At 56.8% G+C, this 22,979-nt stretch overlaps 3 protein-coding genes across 9 annotated transcripts in view; 1 reads left to right on the plus strand and 2 right to left on the minus strand.

The window, feature by feature from the left end:
• Window positions 1-600: 600 nt before the first annotated feature.
• Window positions 601-11,869, minus strand: LOC121074366 (E3 ubiquitin-protein ligase HECTD3-like). The gene is made up of 21 exons (XM_040566386.1): window positions 11,540-11,869; window positions 10,644-10,804; window positions 9,875-9,967; window positions 9,444-9,579; window positions 8,869-8,984; window positions 8,469-8,582; window positions 7,911-7,993; window positions 7,356-7,521; window positions 6,796-6,877; window positions 5,652-5,834; window positions 4,975-5,027; window positions 4,573-4,637; window positions 4,016-4,119; window positions 3,544-3,663; window positions 3,093-3,182; window positions 2,512-2,718; window positions 2,032-2,161; window positions 1,518-1,592; window positions 1,215-1,296; window positions 1,030-1,101; window positions 601-795 (listed from the first exon to the last, which is right to left on the minus strand). Exons 1-21 carry the CDS (start codon window positions 11,867-11,869, stop codon window positions 711-713), a joined length of 2,547 nt encoding a protein of 848 aa, XP_040422320.1. The 3' UTR covers window positions 601-710.
• Window positions 10,800-15,829, plus strand: UROD (uroporphyrinogen decarboxylase). 7 transcript variants are annotated; one of them, XM_040566388.1, is made up of 10 exons: window positions 10,800-11,167; window positions 13,218-13,330; window positions 13,415-13,494; window positions 13,730-13,792; window positions 13,865-14,062; window positions 14,303-14,464; window positions 14,608-14,745; window positions 14,986-15,086; window positions 15,360-15,426; window positions 15,552-15,829. In XM_040566388.1, the coding sequence occupies exons 1-10, from the start codon at window positions 11,118-11,120 to the stop codon at window positions 15,714-15,716; spliced, it is 1,137 nt and encodes a 378-aa protein (XP_040422322.1). In that variant the 5' UTR covers window positions 10,800-11,117; the 3' UTR covers window positions 15,717-15,829. The 7 variants fall into 7 exon arrangements, with proteins under 7 accessions (XP_040422322.1, XP_040422327.1, XP_040422323.1 ...); XM_040566389.1 differs by lacking the exon at window positions 10,800-11,167 and adding an exon at window positions 11,927-12,055 and having other exon boundaries at window positions 14,903-15,086; XM_040566387.1 differs by lacking the exon at window positions 10,800-11,167 and adding an exon at window positions 11,927-12,055.
• A 908-nt stretch (window positions 15,830-16,737) lies between these two features.
• ZSWIM5 (zinc finger SWIM-type containing 5) overlaps window positions 16,738-22,979 on the minus strand; it is a 92,212-nt gene continuing 85,970 nt past the window's right edge. The window contains 4 exon segments of the mRNA XM_040565749.1: window positions 16,738-19,189; window positions 19,267-19,348; window positions 19,671-19,834; window positions 21,622-21,779. Coding sequence (XP_040421683.1) covers window positions 18,327-19,189; window positions 19,267-19,348; window positions 19,671-19,834; window positions 21,622-21,779 — 1,267 coding nt within the window. The 3' untranslated portion in view covers window positions 16,738-18,326.

Here is a 22,979-nt window from a genome sequence, read left to right on the forward strand (position 1 = left end):
TTCCCCAGCAGTTGCTGCCATGCAAGGAACCACGGGTGGTCACAGGAACAGGGATTCTGTGGGATGTAACAGCATGGGAGTCCTTTCCTGACAGCACCCACAGTCGTGCTGTGAAGGTCTGTCGTGACACCTGGTGGTCAGAGGCACCCCTGCAGCACCTGTCACCAGCCTGCTCCATTTCTTCATAAACTTAGATGAATCATCACATTTCCATGACCTCACTTAAGTCAGGAACAAGGCAAAGGAATGTGGTCAGGACACTCAGATTAGGGCAGCGAGCTTCTCTGAGCACCCCCATGGTCTCAGCCGCAGCTCCCAGTTCTTTGTCCTGTACTGTAACCTGCTGTGCAGCTTCGGGGCCCTACCCACTTCTCTTTGGCGCAGAACACAACCTGGAAAGAGTAAGTTATGAGGCTGCAATGGGGACACTTGGAGAAAGAACTCATTGCAGAAGTCTACCAGACCTTTTTGATGTATGAGGGCTGGGAACAAGGTTTCATGACTACAGTCCCATTTACACTCCAAGCTAGCTCCCACCCTGCTGAAGTTCCAAACCTCCGTGTCCAAAGCGGTGCTGGTTACCACTGCAGGGAGCCGGGCTTCACACTTACATGTTTATTATATATACATATCCTGCGGGGACAAGGGAGCTCTTCCCACTGCATGGTTCTGTCAAGTGATTGTCCGTGCTTCTTGGTCAGGTTGCAACATCACTCTTCCCACGGACTCATATCCGTGTCAATGGCCACGCAGTTATAGGCCGCGTAGCGTAACTTCTCTTCACATACCTTGGCTCTAGGGATGGTAGGAGGGGAAAAAACAAGAAGTAATTGCCATTGCTACATCTGCCAGCTGAGATGACAAGATGGAGGCTATGCTTCAAGAGCTGCTCACAGATTAAATCACAGCAGCCACAAGGCAGTCTGGGGAACGTTAGTGTGGCAAAGCAATGGGAGCTCTATAGGTCAGCATCAAAACTAAGAGCCCAGAGAGAGAATCTCCCAGAAGCAGGGAAGCAACAAAACTTACGTGGCATAGTTGGGCAAGAACAGGGTACTGGAGCAGGTGGACGACTCCGGCAATGCATCTGTCGTTTCAGAGCTTGGGGTAGGTGACAAACTGGTCAGAACCAGCAAGCCAACGAGGCAGGAAAGAGCAGACCACAGATCCCTTTGATCTGTTAGTCTCACAGTCTACATAAAAAATGTACTCACCCCAGTTTGTCTGGATAGATGTAGATCCGTGCTGGAAGGCGGCTTCTGCCAGTGACAAATCTGAGAAAACGGCTACGATCCTCTGTGAAGGGAGAGCAAAGACATCAGCAGGTTCCAGGGAGATGTGAGATTAAGTACAGCCACTTCCAGGTATCCCCAGCATTAGTGAGCTGTTCCCTTGACCCAACAGCTTGCTCTACTTGGTTCCCACCTGTTCCCCAGGCAGCAACGAGGGTGGTTTCACTCTCCCAGTTCCCACCAGCACACAAGGGTAGATGTGCAGGGGTAGAACAAGTCACTCACCATTGGTGAAGTTGTTGAGTGCTTCCCAGAAGTACTGAACACGGGTGTCCAGTGGCTCAAAGTCCTCAAACCGGGCTGGCAAAAAGGATACAGAAAAGGATTTTATTAGAGATTCCAGCTCCTCATGGATAAATAAGAGCAGGGTCTCCCCTGCTCATCCATGGGTCCTCTATGAGCACAGGAAGAAGCTCTGAGGTACTTGCAGGGTGTGAGCACAAAGACCCAGGGTGCAAGGAACACATGTACTCAGGCCTCCCCCAGAAAACATGTCCAGATCCATGTCTCAGCTCCACAGAAGCTCAGTTACTGGCATCCCATAGATGTCCCACACTTCCTCTGAAGCCCAGGACGGGGACTGGAGAACCCCTGCCCCTGTCAGCATCCAGCTAAGGGCACAAAGTGGGCCACATTCTTACTGTAATAAAAGCTAGTATCTGCCTCCCACACCTCTCCTTGTCCCAACATGGATAGAATGTTTTCAGGGAAAGAATTTTCAGCAGAGCCCTTCACTTACTGAGCTTCTTCAGGGCATCAACTGTGACTTCAGGGTCTCCACAGACTTTCTTTTCCAACTCCTGCCAGGTGAGGAGGTCAAGAACAGCCTGGGGCACCACCTTCAGCAGCCCAGCCTGCATGGCCATGATCTGAAAAGGAGACGAAGCAGGTGAGCAGCACGCCTTGCCTACTGTTCTGGCTCAGGGTTGAGCCCGGAGACTACTGGACTGAAGCCATGTGACTGCTCAGCAAATGCTCCAAGGCACCTAGAAAGGGGAACAGGATCCCGCAAAGATGCACTCCAGTTCAGTCAGGAAGCCTGAATCATAGCTGGGAATAAAATCCCATGTCTCTCATACTGCTACAAGTCACCACGAAGGACTTCCTGCTATTACACTAATGAACACAGGGACATTAACCGCGATGCATTCCATCAGACACAGACTGGAAGAAATGTCTCTGGGAACAAATGGCAACTTATGCTATGGGGCAGCGTTACCTGCTCCTTGCTCTCCTCCAGTCGAGCCTTCTGTACCAGGCGGATGAACTCCTTGCGGTCCTCATAGCGTACCACAGTGTTGCTGCCGTTGGGGATCAGCTCCACCATGCGCTGGTCACTCAGCACCGTTGTGTAGGTCAGCTCATTCCCAAATTTGAACTCAAAGGTGTCTTTGTCCATCACTTCCATCACCTCCAGGAGCTTCACCTGCCCAGATAAGTGCTTGTTAGAGAGATGTCCAGTGGGCAGGGGTGTGTCTGATTCCCCGTCTCCTCCCTTCCCAGACAAGGGCTGGAGTGACTGAGAGCAGCACAGCACGGGATATGCTGACCTGCAGCTGCACTTGCTGTTTAGCAGCCCCTGGGGCATTGTCTGCTGGAAGCAATAGTCAGCACAACTACATCTTTGTATTAGCTGAGGGATGTATTAAATGCTAATGGTGCTCTTTTTGCATTTTTTTTTTTTTTTTTTTAAACACATCTTTGGAAGAGGCAAGTACAACATGGGGGCAGGGAAGCAAATCACAGTCTTGCTGAGCGCTACAAGGAACAGCATAGGCACAGCCTCCCAGCCCCTCTCACCAGCACAGAGTCCACAGCAGGGAAGTCTTTGCTCCAGCTGACCTCCTCCCCTGTTAATTGTTTCCATACAAAGCCAGGAAGAGCCAGGACCTGAAGGAGAACAATAATTTTGCTGAGTCTGTGAGAAAGGAGATGTCCCCAGAGATGGAGATGAGGCTCAACCACAAAGGAGGTTTCTCACTCTCCCTGTCCTCATGCAGGGCTCATCAGGTACCTTGGCCTACATGGAAGTTAGCAGAGACCAGATACCCTCTCCCAGGCTCCCAGCAGCATCTCCCAAAACTCAGACTGTGAGGTCTCCTAATACTTCAGCCCCAAATCCTGACAAACACCTTTTTCCCCAGTGCATGATCACAGGGCCTACCTGTGCTCCTGTTGGACAGGCTGCAGAAGACGACTAACAATCCCCTTTGTGGCAAACCTCCATGCACAGACAGGACTGAAAACTCACCAGAAACTCCTTGCCCCTCAGAGCTGCTCCCATGATCTGCCCGATCCACTCGTACTTTGGGAAGTCTTTACAGGAGGGGTTGGGAACATACATGTCCCTAGCTTCTCCAGTGCTGTTGCCCTACAGGAGCAAGAGTCAAAACTCCAAGTCATAATCTCAGCCCAGCATGAAGCACCACAAACAGTTTTTGCAGTGACCCTGGGGATTTCTCACAATGGAAGAGGGCTAAACCCCACCCAACACCCTTGGCAATATTCCTTGCGAGAGAAGTATCCAGACACTTATCAACTTATCCTAAAACTAAATGTCACAAAGCAACTTGTCCAGCCCTTCAGGGTTCATGAGGAAAGGCTTTTGACTAGCAAAGGAAGGTGCATCCCAGGCACGCGAGGGGACAGAGACAGCACTGCTTTGCCAGGCACAGCACTGTGCACTAGGCACTGTCTGCCTCAAGTACCCCAACCCACAGCACCTGGTTGGACGTGCGCACAAAGAAGGGCAGGGGCACGGGAGTGTCTGCTGAGCTGGGGCACAGCTCCTCTGACATGTCCGCCAAGCTGTCCCGAAAACCGCCACCTGCAATCCCAAAAGAATGGCATTTTTAGTGATGGAAACTCCTCGTGTGGTGGTTCTCGGAGCTATGGAACAAAAAGACAAGGAATTCTGGTTCAGCCCGGCCCACAGCTGAGCAGGCGGTTCCTGCCAAAGCCTTACGGCACCAGAGGAAATAAGACAATGGAATTAACATCCCTGGTCTGGCCTGAGAAGGATAGCCAGAGTGGCTGTCTGGTTATTGACACTGGCACTGTCAAAGTTGCTGCTAATGACTAACGGAGGTCTGATACCTGTGCCAGCACAGTACTCCTTACCCAGGACATCGCAAGGGGTAGCAGGACAAGGTGACCTGCCTTCCCTCTCTCCTCCAGCAGCAGTAACGCTGGAAGTTAACGAGAAGCCCCGCAGCAACAGAGTCACCCCACCAACCTCCAGTTCTGCCCCAGAGGAGCCCCTTCCCCCCGCAGCCCCTACCTTGGTCAATGATGCCCTCTGCGATGAATTTGCACTCCCACCACTGGTCGTAACGCAGCGGCCACCTGTGGAGAACCAGGCACTGCCTGAGTGGCTGCTCAGCCCCTGGGTGCACCCAGACCCAAGGAGAGACTGGAGAGGCAGCAGGGACACCAGGGGTCTGTGGTAGACCAGCCTGGGCTTAAGACAGGACAAAACGTCAATCTCCAGAGTCAGCTGTGTCCTCAGCAGGGAGGAAACACCTTGGGGAACAGGCCCTGATCCCATGGCTGAGCTGGCTCCCGCCCTAGCAAACCCTCTCCAGAGCACAGGACACACAGGCGCTTCCCAAACACCCTGCTGTGACAGAGGACACAGCTCCCAGCACTGCACGATCCTCTCCCTACCCTAGATGCTGCTTACCTATAATCTAGAGGCTTTTCAAACTTGTCAGAGGGCTTCAGGCCTTCATATACCTGCAACATAGAAGATCAAGGCTGGTATCCCCTCTCCAGGAGAACTGGTGCCAAGTGAAGGCTGAAAATTGGAAGGAATCTGGTTTGTCTCAAACCCCTAAATGTTGACTGAAGCTTATCTCTAAATGGTCTAGGAGCCCAACCACTGCTTGGAGCTTTCTAGTCTCGGAGGTACATTGAACACATGAAAACTCACAGCAGTCCGAGCTGTTTGTGCACACATCAAGCAATCAATCTTTTGAAGATGGGGAGAATGACAATAGGAAGATTAGAATTGCTGTAAAAATCACAGAATGGTGTGCAGCTGAATTATTGTTGTCACACAAGAAGTCTTTACTGTCCTTTAAGCGTAATGAGATTGTTATGCTCTGGATTAGCAACGTGTCACAAAGTCTAGTACAGAGCAAAGACTTCAGCTCACATATCCCAAATCCCTCCTAGAAGATATTCCTGGATAAGGGACCATAGGCACAGAGTCTAGGAGTTGTGCGAAGAAGCCTTGAAGTCACCAGGTTACTCCAGCTCCCAAGTTGCCCCCTCCACCCATCTCCACGTGGTTCATTTTGCTTTTAGGGTGCTCTGCTCTCCTCAGAGCAGTGGGAACTTCTCCAGGAGGAGCAGTACCTGGGTGAAGACAGCGTTCTTGCAACTTGGGTCCAGAGCAGGGTTGTCTCGGTGCTCCATAGCCAGGCGTCGGTTAATATAGAGGCGTGGCATGAAGTTGGGCTTGCTCGTCTCTGAGTCCTTCAGACACTGGGTAATAAGAGCTGTGCGCCTCTTGGACAGCAACAGGAACTGCTTGATATGCTGCCAACGGGGAAGTTCAAAATGTCAGAAGCGCCCAGTGCCCAAAACATTACCTGCTTCCTACTGAAGCCACTGCACTGCCAGGTCTTTTCCCTTCCCAGAAGCTCTGCCTTCCACACACAGCCACATTCTCCTTGACAGCATTTGCTCCATCTGATCTACTGTCTCTGAAAGAATTTACTTTCTGCCTTCATGGAGGTACCAAGCCCAATCCTCTCTCCCATCAGCAGTCATCTGATACTCACACTCCAGTGCTGCTTGGACTCTCCCTCACTCTCACCAGAACGTAAGCCTTACTATTCCTCCTATTTGTAATCAAACCAAGCTTTGCTAGACAAACAAGAATCCTCAAATGCTTTGGGTCTTAAGCTAAGCTGGCACAGGAATTGCAGTGCTCTCTAACACTAGAGAGTTCTGTCTGGAAACACACAGAATTGGCCTACCCTAGCAATGCCAGGCACATGCATTCTGGGAAAAGATGTGAGGAAAACAGACAACTGGAGGGACAAGCTGAGTCCTATGAGAAAGACACAAATCAAAAGCCAGAAAATAGTCACTGGTAAGAAGCCTTGCCATTTGGACACAGCCAGCTCAAAACTGCTGGCAGCAAGTGCAGGAACAGAGTGTCCTGGGCTGCGATCTCAGAGGGGATGTGTGCCCAGCTCACACACCCGGTTCTGCTATGGTCTGGGTCCTTTTGTGGATGCAGTGCTCTCACCCCAGAGTCCTGTTTTCATTCTACTCGTTACTGCATAGCTACACGTTTCCCCACCAGTGTTCTAGCAGGAAACTAGTCTCTAAAACAATATCGCCTTTCACAGCTTTAATGAATGGATCTCAGCCAGGTATTTCCCTTGAGCTGCTTTAAAGGCAACAAGGACTGACTGTCTCCCTTGCCACAGCCCAAGTTCAATCACCCTGCCAGACTGAGGCCCCGTAAGACATAGAGGGAATCACTCACCTTGAGTTTGCTGAACGTGCCAATAGTGTGATCCCAGGCTGGCACCAAGTGATGCAGGACACTATCCAGGAGCTTGATGAACCTAAATCCCAAAGACAGAACTGCGACACCCTGGAGGGACAGGCATCTGCATAAGCCTATTCCAGGCCAGGCAGTCCAGACACAAGCAGAAAAGCAGCAACTGATCCAAACACAACCCAGCTTGGCCTTTTAAATCACAGAGCCTTTGGTACCAAATTCCCACTCCCTCAGCACCTCCGGGACCACACACTTCTCACAAGGGACTCTGCATTCACCTGCTCCCCCACCCCTTTCCCCCCCCTCAGCACAGATATGCTGCACCGGCAACATGCAAGAGGCTGAACTTGAGCTGCAGGATTCCTCTTAAAATGTAGGGAAGCTACCCCAGAAAACCCACTTTGTTCTTAAGAGCCTCTGCTATTTCCTCCAGGATGCCTGTCTCAAGGGCAGTCACACAGCTTTACAGCTTCTAGCCCTACTTGGGCTAGAGAGGTCACCAATCCCTGCAGACAACACCCCACAGTGTGCCCATGCAGTACCTCTGAATGAGCACAGCCCTCCGGTACAGCAGGTCAGGGTCTGTCCCTTCCAGGCGCGGGTAGCGTACTAAATTGGCCAGCTGGAACATGTCGGCACTGAGCCCCAAGTCCCTCTGTCGGGAGGATTTGATTTTGATGCCCCGGAGGCGAACGTCAATCCCATCATCTGCCAAAGGAAGACCAACAGATAATACGCTAAGCCCGTGAGAAAGCAAGCCTTCCAGCCACAGCAAGCCAGTTGTGTGAGAGAGGGCTGTAAGTAAAAGCGCTAGGAACATGACCATCCTCATCAGCACTGGGAGCCTGAAATACCTTTGTTTAGAAATGGGGGATTTATAGAAGAATAAAAACAACAACAAAAGAAACAGAGGTAGGGAAAAACAGGCTGAAAGCACAGGGCTTGCAAACCTCCAGGTTGCCCTGGAGTTTCCCATGGTTCTTTCACATCTCATTTGAAACAGCCAACAGGGCCAAGAAGTACAAGCCACAGGAACAAAATAAATGTACAGTACATCACAGGTGCGTTATGCATGTGGCCATAACACCCAGCCCTACCTCTGCACTCCACAATCCGGATCTCGATGACAGGCAGGTGCGTTGTCATGTCCTCAAGGACGCACACATCCCCAATGTAACTCCTGCAAGCACAGAACAGACAGGGGCTGCAGAGCTGTTCCCTTGTTCATCCTGCCAAAATCCACCTGGCTGCTTGTAAGGAAGGAGGCTGAAGGAGGAACCCAGACCCAGGCCCAGGCACCCGTCTCCATCACTGCCACAACAGGGTGCACGCGAATGCCCGAGCCTCCTGGTGTCTCAGGTGTAGGCAACATGCTCCTGTTTGGTCCCACAAGACAGCACAGCTGCCTGAATTAACCCAGAAGCTATAGGGTTGCATTGGCACTTCTGTGCTATCTAACCATCAAGGCCAGGCTTGGAGGAGATGGGAATGGCGTTTCACAGTGCCTGTTAGGCTGCAGAGATGCAGAATGCTTCTCCCAAGGCCCTGGGACTCTAAAGCAAGGCTGGTGCTAGCATGACTGCTTATGGTTGGGGTGCCCAGTGCCTCAGGCCCCTGGAGGGGCCATGCTACATTCCCCTCCTCCATCCACTCACTCATCAATGCCGACATCATTCAGTTTCTTCAGATTGTCCCCCTCACCCCCGTACACAGCGACCCGCTTGGGCATGAAGTTCTCATCTGTGGTGTCAACGGTCAGCAGGAGCTTCCTGCAAAAGGAAGCATGAAATGAGAAGACAGCTCTGCAGCTCAACACCCACCACTGCTCCCCCCTCGTGGCCTGGTCACACCTGTACCAGGCACAGGCAGACGGTGCTGGGCCCCCTGGGTACCGGTGACAATGCTGGCTAAGTGCCTTTCAAGGCCAGAGCCAGAGCAGGGGACGAGGCGCAGGGAGAGCAGGGCAACCTAGGGCTGTGACAGACTCATGCACAGAGCAGGGGCTGCAGTGCCTGCCCCAGCTGCAAGCCAGCAGACAGAGGAGAAAAGCCTCACTTGACGATGGTGCCTTTCTTCATGTTGAGCCGCACCCAGTGCTGGCCCTGGGACCCGTCACTCTCCCAGTACGTGTCGGCATGGCTGTCGGTCAAACACGACACATTGAAGTCTTCCTGGAAAAGGGCAGTGAATGAAGGGAGGATCAGATAGGGGTAGGATTAACTTCCCCTTAGTGGCTACTTTTGACATGAATCGTAGAGCCAGAGGGCTCGTTCCCATTTGCTAGGCTGTGGGTAGACACAAGCAGTACAGAGAGCACAGGAAGCTGGGGCTGACTTGCCAACGTACTCTGGAATCACACACAGAGTGCAGAGTATGAAACTCTCCCTAAAACCAGCTTAGCAGCTAGCATTAGCATTTGCTTCTGGGATCATGGCTTGCACAGTTCCTCCAGAGGCCCCATTACACAATACACTGCGTGACACTCCCCCCTGAAACTACGCCGTCCCTCCCATATCCTCAAACACAGACCAGACCAACTCAGAGCAGGGCAGAACACCATGCACGCTCCCTACCCCAACGGCACAGCAGGGCTGATGCAGCCTTACTCCTTTTCCCCACACGCTACTCACCGTGTAGGATGAGACATCAATGCTGTCCACATACTGCTTGACGCTGCCCAAGTTCTCGTCCTCTTTCCCAATATGATCATACAAGAAATGCACCAGGTCTTCATCGCATTCATAAGTCCATGTCGGGGGCACAAACCTACCAGGGCAAAGCGGTCAGCAGTCTGAAGACACAAAGACAGCAAGGCTGCACTGACTCCTGCCAGGTGAATAGGTCAGGGAATGCAGCTCCACGTCCTGCTTGCCTTGGTCTCACCCTGCTTTCTGGTTCAGTAGTAGGGACTGTGCTGAGCCCTGCTCCCCTTTGCTTCCCCACTGCTTGTCTTCCCCCACTCCCCAGCTGACAAGAGATGACTGTCTGAGCAGCCAGGGAGAGACGGTGGCTTGCACCCATCCACAGCTGAAGCATGCACGCACTGCAAAACAGCTCGTACCGAAGCCTCTCTACTGCGGCCTCATCCTGCTCCATGGGCTTGGGTTTCGCTCCCAGGCGCAAGGAGTATGTCAGATCCACCACTTGCTCCCATCTGAAACAAGATGGAAAAGGAGTGAGAGAATCCCAGGAGAAAGGAGCAGGTGGTTGAGAAGTAGCTGGAAGGGGAAGACATGGATTTAAAACCCCACCACACTCCTTCCTCCACCGTATCAGGTCTCATCAGATGCCATTTCTGTTCAGACCATCCTTACTTCTGCCAGTCCACACCCAGCTGTGTGGGTAACAAGCATTGTGACCAAGCAAAACTGGGTAACTCCTTATCTGGACTCACTATTACCTCATTTTAATATAAGAAGTGGCCAAGTGGGCTGGAGCTTTACAATCCAGAGCAGAAAGGGCTGAGGGACAATACAACAAAATCTCAAGCAGCAGGACATAGCTGGATGAAAACCTCACTGATCTCTTCCATGCAAGGAAAATGAGACATCAAATGAAGACAGCAGGTTCAGATTATTAACAAGCTAAAGACTCTAAAATACAGAGACCTAAGGTTTAACGCCTCTCCAGCTCCTCACTGTGGGCAGCAAAATCGTGATTTCTTTTCTAAGTCAGGGTCTGCAGGGGGATTTGGACATTTACTGCATGTTGCACCCTTCCAAGATGCCAGGAAAGCAAGATGCTGCACGTGTACTTCTGAAGCAGCCCAGGGAGCCATGTCAGTTATCATGACATACAGAGAAGAGAGGATGTGAGCCACAGCTCCGTACCTGATCACAGGTTTGTAATCAACCCCAAACAGCTGCTGCTGCCTCTGGATCCTCTCCGTGGACTCGACCGGGACCAGCCTGTCCCCTCCTTCTGCGTGCTTGCACACCAGGACCCAGCCTTCCTCCAGATCACAGCCACTCTTGTACTCTTCCAGCTGCTCCTGCATGGGAAAACACGTTCTGTTGAGATCTCCATCCAGGACTCAACCACGGGACAGAGGCAGAGGGGAGAAGACAGGCGATGCACACCAAGATGCTGTAGACCCCAAAGGACAGCAAATCTGTCAAGGGTTAAATAACACTCCTGAGCATGTCCTGCTCCGAAATACTGCCTGTGGTTGGACAGGCACCACCGTGACCCTGCTACAGCCCTGGCCACCAGAGGCGTGTTCACTGTTGCATGTAGAGCCCTGAGGTGCTGTGGCAGACCCCCCAGACGCCCTGCCCACACTGTTTTCCTGCAAGAGTAGGAAAATGATCCTCGGGTCGTGGCTGAGGCCTGGACCCGGGGCAGGAGGAGGGCGGTGCGTCCTGTGCCCAAAGGATCTGGGCTGCGGGGTGCGGTGTGCTGGGCTGGAGGGGGACGGGGGCAGCAGGAGGGAAACATGGGGGGGGGGGGGGTGCCAGGGGGTGGCGATGGGGGCGGCAGGAGGCACCCGGTGGTGACAGGGGGTGACCAGGGGGCGACAGGGGCCAGGCGGCGGAGGCAGGGCGGTGACGGGGGGCGCCGTGCGGTGACCGGGGGCGGCCGGGGGGGGGCGGCCGGGCCCCTCCGCGGGCAGGGCAGGGCAGGGCGGAGCGGCCTCCCGGTCCCGGAGGGGCACCCCGGGGAGGGGTCGGCGGGGATAGAGACCGGGGGGGGGGGTACAAAGAGGGTCCGGTGCCCTCTCCGTTACCTTGCTGAGCTTCACCCAGAGCCCGGCGCCGTTGCAGTACTCCTCGCCGGTGGCGCGGAGGCAGCCGCCCTTCCGCACCTCGATGGTGGCCCGCGCCGCCCGCTTGCCGCCCCGCGCCGGCCCCGGGCTGTCCCAGACGCTGAGCAGGCTGCGGGCGGCGGCGGCGGCGGCGGCGGCGGCGGGGTCCTTGCAGATCTTGTACTGCACCTCCCGGGGCACGTAGCACAGCGCGGCGGGCAGCGCCCGGGCGCGGCGGAAGCACTCGCTGCACTGCAGCAGGAACCGCAGCCGGCCCAGCACCTGGTGCGGAGCCTCCCCGCCCGCACGCATCGCGCTCCGGGCACCGGGCACCGGCACCGGGAGGAGGAGGGCGGGGGTGGGGGTCGCTACTCGCGGGTTTACGGCAAACCCCGCCCGCTCCCGGGGCAAGATGGCGGCGCCCGAGGGGAGGACGGAGGCAAGATGGCGGCGCCCGTGCGGCGTACGGAGCAGCGGGGAGCGGGGCAAGATGGCGGCGTACGGACGGGGACAGGGCGGGGCAAGATGGCGGCGGCCGTGCCGGAGGCGGCGGGGGGGGTGGTGCTAAGATGGCGGCGGCCGTGAGGCGTGGCGGGGGCGGTGCAGGATCGAGCGGGGAGGGCCGGGAAGCGGCGCAGGATGGAGGGAGGCGAGCGGCTCGCGTGAGTAGCGGGGACCCGCGGGGCTGCGACTGTGCCCGCTCCGGGTCCCGTGAGGGGGTCGCCGGTTTGGCCCGGGGGTCCCTTGTGGGAGACACTGGTGCGATCCAAGTGTGGAACTGGGGACACTGGTGCGTGGAGCTGGGATCCCGCACTGGGGGCACTGGTGTGGCACTGGGGACACTGGGGTGGCACTGGGGTGGTGTGTTACTGGGGACACTGGGGAGGTGTTGGTTGACCCTGGGGACAGTGCTGTGGCACTGGGGACAAGTACTGTTGCACTGGGGACACTGGTGTGGCACTGGGGTGGTATGACCCAGGGGACGCTGCTGTGGCACTGGGGACACTGGTAGGGCACTGAGGAGCCGATCCCGCCCTCAGATGGCTCACTGGGGACACTGGAGCGGCACTGGACCCCCATGGAGGTTCTGAGGATCTGTCCCTGCGGCCCCCACCCGTCAGAGCAGGACGGTGCTGGCTGTCCCCTACAGGGTCCCCGTCCCACCCCATGTGTGGGCAGCCTGGGCTGCAGCTCAGGAGTGGTGACACCACCGGGAGGAGGTTGGGGACATGGGGTCACCAGCTCTGCGGGCGCCTGGAGCTCTGGGGACCCTGCCCCACGCCGCCATCCCTGTGCTGCACGGCGCAGATAGGGGCTGGGGACAGCCCACAGCAGGGCTGCCTGTGCCCCGGGCCCTGCTGGTCCCAAATCTCCCCAGGCAGGAGCAACTGCTGCCCCTGATAACGTAATCTCACAGACCGGGGGCTGGGCATCGCCTGTCCCCAGGGAGGGCCCTGCTGTCCCCCCCAAAGAGGCCCTGGGAGGTGACAAGGAGGGAGCATTAGTCACCATGGACCCAGCTGGGTGCAAACCCCTACCCTGCAGTCACCGGCTGGGGAGCAGGGACGAGCCACCAGCCCTGCACCTGCAGCCCCAGGGTCCTGGCGGGGCACCCGGTCCCCTCTTTGGTGCTAACACCCCTCTGCTTTTTCTCCTGCAGCCCCAAAGGCTTCCCTAAGCTGAAGAATGACACGTTCCTGCGTGCAGCGCGCGGCGAGGAGACGGAGCACACCCCGGTGTGGTGCATGCGGCAGGCAGGGCGCTACCTGCCTGGTGAGTTGGTGGTGGCATGAGGGTTTGGGGGGCGGTGACAGGGGGGCCAGCATGCACCTTGTCACAGCTGCAGGTTCCTTGCAGAGTTTCGGGAGACCCGGGCTGCACAGGATTTCTTTGCCACTTGCCGGAGCCCCAAGTTGTGCTGTGAGCTGACGCTACAGGTGAGCGTCCCCCGGGGAGGCTGTGTGTCCACCATCCCCTCTGGAATGGGGATGGGGAGAAACCTTAGGTCTGGCCCTTACCTCCAGGTGGCCCCAGTAGGTTGTGCAGCCCAAATCTTAGCTCAGGGGTCCTTGGTTATCAGACAGGGCCCTGTCCCATCCTGGGGACCCCACTGCTGCACACGTGTGTCCCAGCCCCTCACTCATGCTGCCTCTTCCCCTCTGCTATCCACAGCCCCTCAGACGATTCCCCCTGGATGCTGCTATCATTTTCTCTGACATCTTGGTGGTGCCCCAGGTGAGAGTCATGGCTGGTGGCTGGGAATGGGGCTGGGGCTGGGACTGTTACTCCATTCTCCCCTGTTCCCAGGCACTGGGCATGGAGGTTGTCATGGTCCCTGGCAAAGGACCCACATTCCCAGAGCCCCTGAAGGAGGTGGAGGATCTGCTGAAACTACGGCAGAAGGTGGACGTGACCGCAGAGCTGGGTTACGTCTTCCAGGCCATCACGCTGACACGGCACAGCCTGGAGGGCAAAGTGCCCCTCATCGGCTTCTCCGGGGCACCTGTAAGTGACGAGGCTCTGCAAGGTGGGGTTCTCCGCTCTTCCCTCTGGGGTGACTCTCGTCCTGGCACCCCCCAGAGCTGCAGGGACCAGCTCGTAGCCCTCCTACATGTGTAGGGGACATTAAACGCAGAGCTGCTGCTGCTGCTTAGGGGTCTATCTTCAACAACGACCCCATTACCAGCCCCTCGCATGTTTTCCATCTTAGTCACCCTCCTCACTCCGCTCCTCTCTTTCCCGCAGTGGACGCTTATGTCCTATATGATTGAAGGGGGTGGCTCCACTACAATGTCCAAGGCCAAGAGCTGGCTCTACCGTCACCCCGAAGCGAGCCACCAACTGCTGCGGCTGCTGGCTGACGTTGTCACCGACTACCTGGTGGGGCAGGTGGCTGCTGGAGCGCAGGTATGTCCTGGGGTGTGGGGACAGGTCCAGGCAGGGGGGCAGGGACTGCGGACAGGGAGCAGAGGGGGTCTGGCTTCTGGGAGGAGGAGGGACCAAGGCACTGCATGGTGCCCGCAGCTCTCCCAGCTCCGTGCATCTGCCAGGCGCTCCAACTGTTCGAGTCGCACGCAGGGCACCTGGGCCCAGAGCAGTTTCAGGAGTTTGCCTTGCTGTACATCCGAGACATCGCTCGGGGAGTGAAGAGTAAGCTGAAAGCAGAGGCGCTGCCACTGGTACCCATGGTAAGTCAGAACTGCCTGAGGTGTCCGTGGTGTGAGAGCATGGCCAGGGGAGGGAGGGGATAAGAACGGGCTGGGAACCAGTGCAAAGGGCTGCCCTTGACAAGCCCCCCCAGTCCCAGTGCAGGGACTCAGCTCTAGGTACCTGTCACCAATGTAGCAGTGCATCTGTTCCTGGCATCCTGCACTCCAGCTGTTGGAGAGGGGCCTGACCCAGTTACTGCCCGTCTCCTCCTTCCCCAGATCATCTTTGCGAAGGACGCACACTACGCCCTGGGTGACCTGGCCCAAGCTGGCTACGAGGTGGTCGGTCTTGACTGGACTATCCGGCCCCAGGAAGCTCGGTAAGAGTCCAGCACAGCACCCAGGTGCCCACGCTGCACCCCAGAGCGGTTACCCTGACCATTTTGCCTGCCCTGGTGCCCTGCTGAATCCCAGGACTGGACATTTCTGGTTCAGAGAAACCAGAGGTGGGGATAGCCAGGCCCTGGTGCTCACAGTAGCCGGGAGCTGCACTGAGGGGTCCTGTGTGCCCCGTGGTGGGGTCTGCAGGCACCCATCTGCCCCCTGGTCTCTGCACCACATGCAGCAACTCACCTGCTTCCTTCTTACTGCAGTGCCCAGACAGGGAAAGATGTCACCCTGCAAGGGAACCTGGACCCCTGTGCTCTGTATGCACCCAAGGTGAGCTGTACACCTCCGGCCTCAGTTACCCCGCCTGTGACCCCGTCTCACGTCCCAGGCTGGATGCAGACTGATGGGGATGGGGGTACCCTGGGCTGACACGTGGTTTCCCACTGTGTCTGCAGGAGAAGATTGGGGAGCTGGTGAAGAAGATGCTGGAAGGTTTCGGGACCCAACGCTACATTGCCAACCTGGGCCACGGCCTCTACCCCGACATGAACCCCGAGCACGTGGGTGCCTTTGTGGAGGCTGTGCATGCTCATTCCCGCCACATCAACAAGCACAGCTGAGCCCGGGGCTTTAGGGACAGGACTGCAGTTTGGGCACAACCACCCTGAATACGGTGTTGTCACAGGGCTTGCTCCAGGCTGGGCTCCAGCATTAAACCAGCACCTTTTCCATGGCAGCTGCGTGGCTCTGGCTGGGGGGACGGGGCTTTCCAGCCCTGGAGAAGCTGAGCAGCGCTGCCAGCGGGGCACAAAGAGGTCAGGGGAACCACCGAGCTTCATCCTGGGGTCAGGATGGGGAAGCAGGGACACCTGGCAAGTGGGCGATGCTGCTCCCTGCCAGGCCGTGTGTATTTTGTGCCACGTGCCTGCAGGAGTACAGAGGGCACCTCCTGGCACTAAGGATGCGCTCAGCCCCGCCAGGGAAGGGGTGCCTGAGGCTGGCAGCATCACAGACGGGGAGCTTGGGGTTCGCACCCTGCTGCTGCCCCGAGCTCAGCGCGAGCAGTGCCACAGCCCTGCTCAGGTGAAAACTGGCAGCATGACACTGATCCAGGGTGTCCCAGTGTGGGTGGGAGACCCAGCAGGATTCACCTGCGGGACAGCACCCTCGACGCACCAGCACCACCAGCACGCTGCTGCACTGGCTGGGACAGCAGCAGACAGCACAGCCATCACCTTCCTCACCCTCCTACAGCCTTTCTGGGACTGTCCTGCTGGACCTTCAGATCTCTGCCCAGACCCACATTTCCCCATCTCCTCTGATCCCTGGGGGCCAATTCTGCCTGGGGCTCAGCAAATCCTGCAGAAACACCCTGGGGTGCTGGGGACACAACACTGCATCACCACATCCCACACCCCAGCACACTCAGTGCAGTGCAGGGTGAAGTAAGGCCCAGCTGCCGCTTGCTCCACCGCTGCTCTGTGCCCCTCCCTTGGGGTGCAGGAGCTGGGTGCCACAGGGAGCTGAGATGCCTCGGAGAGCGGTGCTGCCTCGCAGCAACCCGGGGATGTGCCCTGCTTGCATTGGCCGGGCTGTCCGGAGCCCCCTCCAGCTTCAGAAAAACAAAGTAGATACACGCAGTAACGTTCATCCCTTTTATTATTAAACATCAGATGAAGAGGTCGCACACACACATACACGCACGCACACAAAAAAAAAAAAAAAGAAAAAAGAAAAAAAGAGAAACAGACTGGTTGAAGAATGCTATTTCGGTGGCGACAGATACCGAGTACAATTGGTTTCCTGGCCGGAGCGCGGACAAAAGTCACTTTCCAAAAATAAAAGTCAAACCAGACAGCAGATAACTAGCCCACATTCTCTAACTACAAGTCACCGTCCAGACTGGCCCCGGCCCCCCCAGCCCTCCCGACCCGTCGGAAAAAAATGAAGCAAAACCTAAGAGCCGCTGGCCAGGGGCCAAAGACTGCTGCGGGTTGGCGCAGCTGGGACAGGGCTGAGCATCCCTGCCTTCCCCGCGGGGTGGGATGGCAGAGGGAAGCCCAGACACCCCACGGCAGCGTGTGGCTGCCCCGGCCCCGCTCCCTCCCAGCAGAAAGGCACCCCTTGGCGCACACGCACCCACGCACCTCGCACACTCACACGGGCGCCCGCAGGGAGAAGGCGAAAAACCGGGCGACGTCCAAGGGGCCCACGCCGCTCCTGCGCCGTCCTCTGCCAGCGTCCGTGTGCGTCCCAGAAAGTGCTGCTGAGTCCCTTCCTTTGCTGTCCTCAAGTGCTGGGCTGCTGCTCCTCCCTCCGTCCATCCGTCCGTCTGTCCGTCCCAGGGCTCCGAGTTGAGCAGATGTTTGCCTCCCCCCATACCCTTTTCTTGCTGCCGACAATGCCGTGGAAACCTGAGAATGTTCATGTGCCTCCTCCTCTTTTTGTCTGTGGTTGTGTTGGTTTTTTTTTGTCTTTAAATAATAGTTATAATAATAATAATAATAATAGCAATAATAAAAATAATCGCCCCAGCCCACGACAATTTCAAGTATCCCCCAAATAAAAGACAGAATTATAAATAATTATAACTTTACAATTTAATAATTGACACATATACTATAGTATTTACAGTATCATAAATGCTTTTTTTTTTGTGTTACTTTTAGTAAGCAATCCCTGAGAACAGTTACTTTAACTTGTTTTATTGAAGTATCTTCACAAATAGAGGAGTTTGCATGTCTCGGGCGGGCGGGAGAAGCGCTCTGCAAAGCCATCGCTTTTGGTGACGCATGAGGTTCTAGTGTTGCGGGTTTCTTTGCTTGCTCTTTGTTTTTTCCCCCAACATAATTTTTAAAGATTTTTGCACTTTGCAACCTTCGGATCCCTCCAGCGACCACTTCCTTCAGGAAAGAGGTATTAGATTTCCAGGTTAGCTTTTGGTATTGGCAAGGGAGGGCAGGGGCTGAGCAAACCATCCTTTTTCCCGTGGTTGCCTTTTGGTTTGTGCCCAAGGAATCTGGATCCTCTCAGCGTGTGAAATGGTTAAATCCGAGAAAGAAAATAAAATTAACAAAAAAAAGAAGAAAGAAAATAAAAAAGAAACAGAAGAACAGAACAGAGCAGCCTCTGCCAATGGGGGGAAGGTCTTCTCCGCTCTCCTTCCTTCTTCTCTCCTGAGTCCCCGTGCCACGGCAGGACCCTGCCGTGAGAGTGGCGGCAGCCGGGGCTCACCCAAACCGTTCCCGCACCAGCAGCATCAGTTTTTTCTTGCCTTTATAGATTTGTTTGAGATTGTCAATGAACTGGGCAAACTGTATGTGCCCGTCCTGCGCCAGGAGGAAGGTCTCCCTGGCCTTGCTGAGGAACTCGATGAACTCCCCGTAGTGCCGCGGGCTGATGTGGGTGAGCCGGGAGTGGGTGGTGTTGATGTACGCGCTTATCGTGGCATCCAGCAGCTGCCGCAGGGGTGCTTTGTCGGTGGACATCAGCTTCCCCGAGTTCCTGCGGCCGGGGATGCCGGCCAGGCCTGGGGCCGTCATGGTACAGCGGCGGAGGATGTCCGACAGCACCGTGGCACAGTGCACGCTCTTCACCACCAGCGGGATGATGGCTGCCAGCTCGTTTTTGCCCAGAGAGTGGCTCAAGGCGCAGGCCCAGAGCACGTCGTTGATGGCCGGGTGAGTGTCCTGGTTGTAGGCCAGGTTGAGATGCGTCATGGCCAGCGAGGCCAGCTTGAAGGCCCGCAGCGGGTAGCCCCGGTGCTCCATGTAGCGGGCGATGGTGAAGAGCTGGGTGTAGGTCATGCCGGTGGAGGCGGCGTCGATGACGATCTGGTAGGCGGTCTCGAAGGCGATGTGGTCCTTCTCGCAGAGGGTGAGGGCGGACAGGGCGCAGTTCTGCGGGTCCTTCATGGCGCACTGCAGGGCCAGAGTGCGGGCGCAGCTGGCCAGCTCCTCCCGCTGCGGGTAGTCCAGGCTCAGGCGCAGGATGGTGTTGTGGGACATCACCGTGGCCGCCACGATGCTGGTGGCTTCCGTGGGGGTGAACAGCGAGTACCAGCTCTGCAGGATGCTCACCAGGGCCCTCACCCCTGCAAGAGACACAGGGGTCAGGGAAGAGCCAGGAGAGCTTGAAACCCAAGCCTAGGGTTTCACTCTAGGCACTCACCCACTTCTGTAGCGCACGTCACCAGCCACCTCACCATCTCCCGCCGCCGCCAGTTGAGGGTGGACAGGGTCATGCGCATCACCTGCAAGGCAAACGTGGGGTGACCAGCTATTCTACGGGGCTCCACTGAGACCACCAACACCATGGGGCTCCTCCAAATTCCCCATGGCCCCATTCGCGATCAGCTCGCCATGAAGTTCTCAGGTGCTGCCTCACCCAAAATCTTCTTCAAACCACTGCAGGGGCCTGGGGGCTGAGCTTACCCACTCAAGGCCACACGATGATGAATTTACCCCTTCCACGTGAGTCCTATGTGCCATGGGGGACCACCTACTTGGTGGAAGACCAGGTCCCACAATTAGGGGGGCAGAAGGGCCACCGCCATCCCCCGCGTTATCTCGTACCTGGAGCCCCAGCTCCAGCGCCACGTTGAGGAGTGTCGTGTCTGAGTTGCTGTCGGCTGGTGTGGCAATCTTGAACGCGTCCTGGGCCAGCTTGAAGATCAAGGAGGAGGAGTGGATGTTCTTCTGAATGGCCTCCAGCACCGTGCGCAGGCGCAGCATATCCCCTAGGCACAGGCAAGGATGGTCAGGCAGCTAAGCCTCCCCTCAACCTTCCCCCGGCCCCATCTCCTGCCTGCACCAGGTGGTGAACCAGCCCCTCTAGACGTGCACATGAAGGGATGCTGATCAGGCCCTGAGGTACAACAGCAAAATGGGGTGTCTTCCCCACCACGCACTCCGCTGTGAGACCAGCAGGAACCTGAGACAGAGAAGCAAGGAGCAGCCCAGGCCACAGGGTCAAGCCCTGGCCTCCAGGACCTGCTCTAATCCCTTCAACTTGAGCCCTAGGAGGCAACAGAGCCACAGCATCCATACTGGCCCGAGGCCATACTCCCACACAGAGGATGAACAACCTGAGTGATCCCAGACATGTTCTGGTGCATCAGCAGGGAGCTCCAGGCCCTGAGCAGCAGAACCCTCAGCCCTCCAGAGCCCCAGGAAGGGCTCAGTAACGTCAAGCTCTGCTCCATCACCCAGAACATGCTGTCCATTCGTGCCCTCACTGGCCGCAACACCGCGATGCTCCATTGCAAACCACCTTCCAGCTCCCTGGGCAGCCACTCCGCCCCAAACCAAACTCCCCCCCCAGCTCAGAGCCTTGCAGGGGACATCAGCACCTCCTACCAGCCCCTGTGGGACACAGGGTGGGGAGAGGGACCTTTGGTGTGGGCACAGAACAGATGCTGCCATGTCACATCAGCCCCTCCGCCTTGCTCCAGGCTCGTGTTTCTACTCCCATAGTCACCAGCTGAGCAGATGAGCCTCGAGCAAAGAAAATAAAAAAAACGCGCAGCAATGTGAAAACCCTAGAGCTGCACCTGGGCACACACAGACATCTCAGATGACTAATAGCTAAATATATTGCCTGCCACCCACAGCAGCCGCTTGCACCGCCACCAAAATCCAAATCTCCCTAAAATGGCTAGCGGGGGCGTGGGTGAGAAATGCTGCGAGGACACAGGATCGCATCGGGACATGCTGCAGCAGGGGAACACCCAGGGAAAGGCACGGTGGGAGAACCAATCCACCAGCCCTACAACCCCAGCATAAAACTCTCATCCTCATGAGGGGCTACAAAACTAAGCCACTTCCATCCAGGAAACAAATCTCCATCAGGTCCCTGCGAGGGGGGAGCATGGCACCAGCAGCCCTGGACAAGCAGAGAGGTGAAGGAGGCTACAAGGACAGCGAGGCTGGAGCTCTGATGGCACAGCCACCACCTTCCTGGCCAGGCTGGGGTTGCTCACCTCGCCAGCCCTCGCTGCGCACCAGGTGTTTGCTGTCCTGGTGGGTTTGCTGCCCTAAAGCATCTGGACAAATGGAAGTTTAGTGAAAATCTTGTGGATCAGGGGATGTTCCCTGCCACAGGGCAGGCATGGTCCAGTGTCACCCAGGGGCACTGCCTGGGGCTCCTGGAGCTCTGGTCAATATCCCCAGAGGGCTGCCCACACCTCCTGGGGACCTCCTGTCCAGCTGAGGCTGAAGAAGCCCCATGCTTGAAGGAAGGGAAACAGAAGCTCCCTGTTTTCCCCAGTAAAAGCCTTTCAGTGCAGCTACATCTCATCACCCACATCCCAGAGGACCGAGCACCACGAGGAAGGGGTTCCCATTTCTGAAGGGGCTGGTTGGTGCTCCCCATCCCAGCACTCCTAGGTCCCCTTCCCATCACTCCTGCAATACCGCTCCCCATTGCTTGTGCTCCCCAGCCCTTGGGAATCTCTGTCCCCCCCCGATCTCCCCATCTCCCCCATGCCTGGAGGCACAGCGTAGCCAGCGCTGGTCCCGCACCAACCTTTGGCCGCCGTGAGCATGGTGGAGGCCAGCTCGCACTGCTGTGACTCCAGGTGCCCCAGGGTGAACCAGCGCGGGTACCTGCTGGGGACCACCGACACCAGGTGGTGTGGGTGGCTCACGTCGCCGGACGGTGCCGTGGTCTCCAGCACGGGCAACCTGAAGGGCAAACGGGAGGAGGTAACGTCAGACCGGCCCTGGCTTCGTTCCCGCTCCTGAGACAGCGGTGGGGCGAGGAGGGGGCTGCATCCAGGCAGCCGCCCCGCCACGATGCCTTTGAAAACCTCCTGCTGCTGTGCACGTGCGGGGGCTCGCGGGCTGTGTGCGCAGCACATGGGCACGGGGATCAATCTCTCAGCCCTACTTGAAAGGAGGGGAATGATCCGTGAAGTGATTTATAAACTTGTAAGGAAAAACACGAGCCTCGGAAAAAAAATTAAAAAAAAAATAAAGAGAAAGCCCGCCTTCCTCTCCGCGCCTTTCATGTCAAAGCGCCCGGCAGAACTCCTGGCTTTATCATCTGGTTCTTCTTAAAATGCCCGGCTGTGATCAGAAGCAGCAGCACGTTCCCCCAGGGCCTCTGCAGCAGGTTTTGGTTACCTGCCCGTATGGTGACACCGCAAAGCCTGAAACACTCGGTAAGCCAAGGGAAGGGGAGCAGGAGCCTCGTTTCACCCGCCACGGTGACAAAACTGCGTCAGCCCTTCCACACCTCCACTTCCTGATGTGAGTCAGTGCTGGTGTCACTGACTCCATGCCCAGCCAGGGCGTGCAGGAAGGAAATTGTCCCCCTGGACACTGAGAGCGTCAGACTTCTCTGCTTCCCCTGCTCACAGGCTTGGGGCACCCCCCGGAGAGCAGGTCTGGCTGTCCTCCTGAGAAGCTCGTCCCAGGGCACAGGGGGTTCAGAATTTACCCTGGCACATCCTGGAGCCCGGAGCAAATCATCCCTCCGTCTGTGCTGGGGCCTGCCCAGTGGGTAACAGCCTTCCCTGTGGGCAGGGAGGGCTGCAGGGTGCCCAAGGCTGTGGAGGCAGGAGGCAGATGAGAGCACCGTGCCTGGGACCTGCTCCAGAGGAGGACACTATCACCAGGACAGGCAGGCAGAGGTCCAGCCTCAGGCGAGCTGCTGCGAGGGGCTGGGCAACAGCAGTGCAAGGCTGGGTGGTGACCCACAGACATCACCAGGCCCACACAAGTCCCTACAGCTAGGACTTGAACACCAGGAATCACCCAAACGATAGTGGGAGTCTCCTCACACTGCACAGCATGCCAGGGGAGACAAGCCTGAGCTGCCTCTGCACCCACCCTTGCTGGTGGGTTACAAAAATCCTGGCTTCTCCGCGGGGCAGAGAAGAG

This window comes from Cygnus olor, chromosome 8 (assembly GCF_009769625.2).
Source record: "Cygnus olor isolate bCygOlo1 chromosome 8, bCygOlo1.pri.v2, whole genome shotgun sequence".
Taxonomy (NCBI): domain Eukaryota; kingdom Metazoa; phylum Chordata; class Aves; order Anseriformes; family Anatidae; genus Cygnus; species Cygnus olor.

Bases quoted from the DNA above. Each gene is read 5' to 3' on its own strand.
- UROD (XM_040566387.1), top strand. From the start codon at position 11,970: ATGGCGGCGCCCGAGGGGAGGACGGAGGCAAGATGGCGGCGCCCGTGC. The intron at 13,793-13,864 runs GTGAGAGTCATG...CCCTGTTCCCAG, and splicing joins ACATCTTGGTGGTGCCCCAG to GCACTGGGCATGGAGGTTGT. The intron at 14,746-14,985 runs GTAAGTCAGAAC...CTCCTTCCCCAG, and splicing joins CGCTGCCACTGGTACCCATG to ATCATCTTTGCGAAGGACGC.
- LOC121074366 (XM_040566386.1), bottom strand. From the start codon at position 11,869: ATGCGTGCGGGCGGGGAGGCTCCGCACCAGGTGCTGGGCCGGCTGCGG. The intron at 8,583-8,868 runs GTGAGGCTTTTC...TTCCTTTTGCAG, and splicing joins AAGAAAGGCACCATCGTCAA to GAAGCTCCTGCTGACCGTTG. The intron at 3,183-3,543 runs GTGAGTTTTCAG...GTTCTCCTTCAG, and splicing joins TGAGGGGCAAGGAGTTTCTG to GTCCTGGCTCTTCCTGGCTT.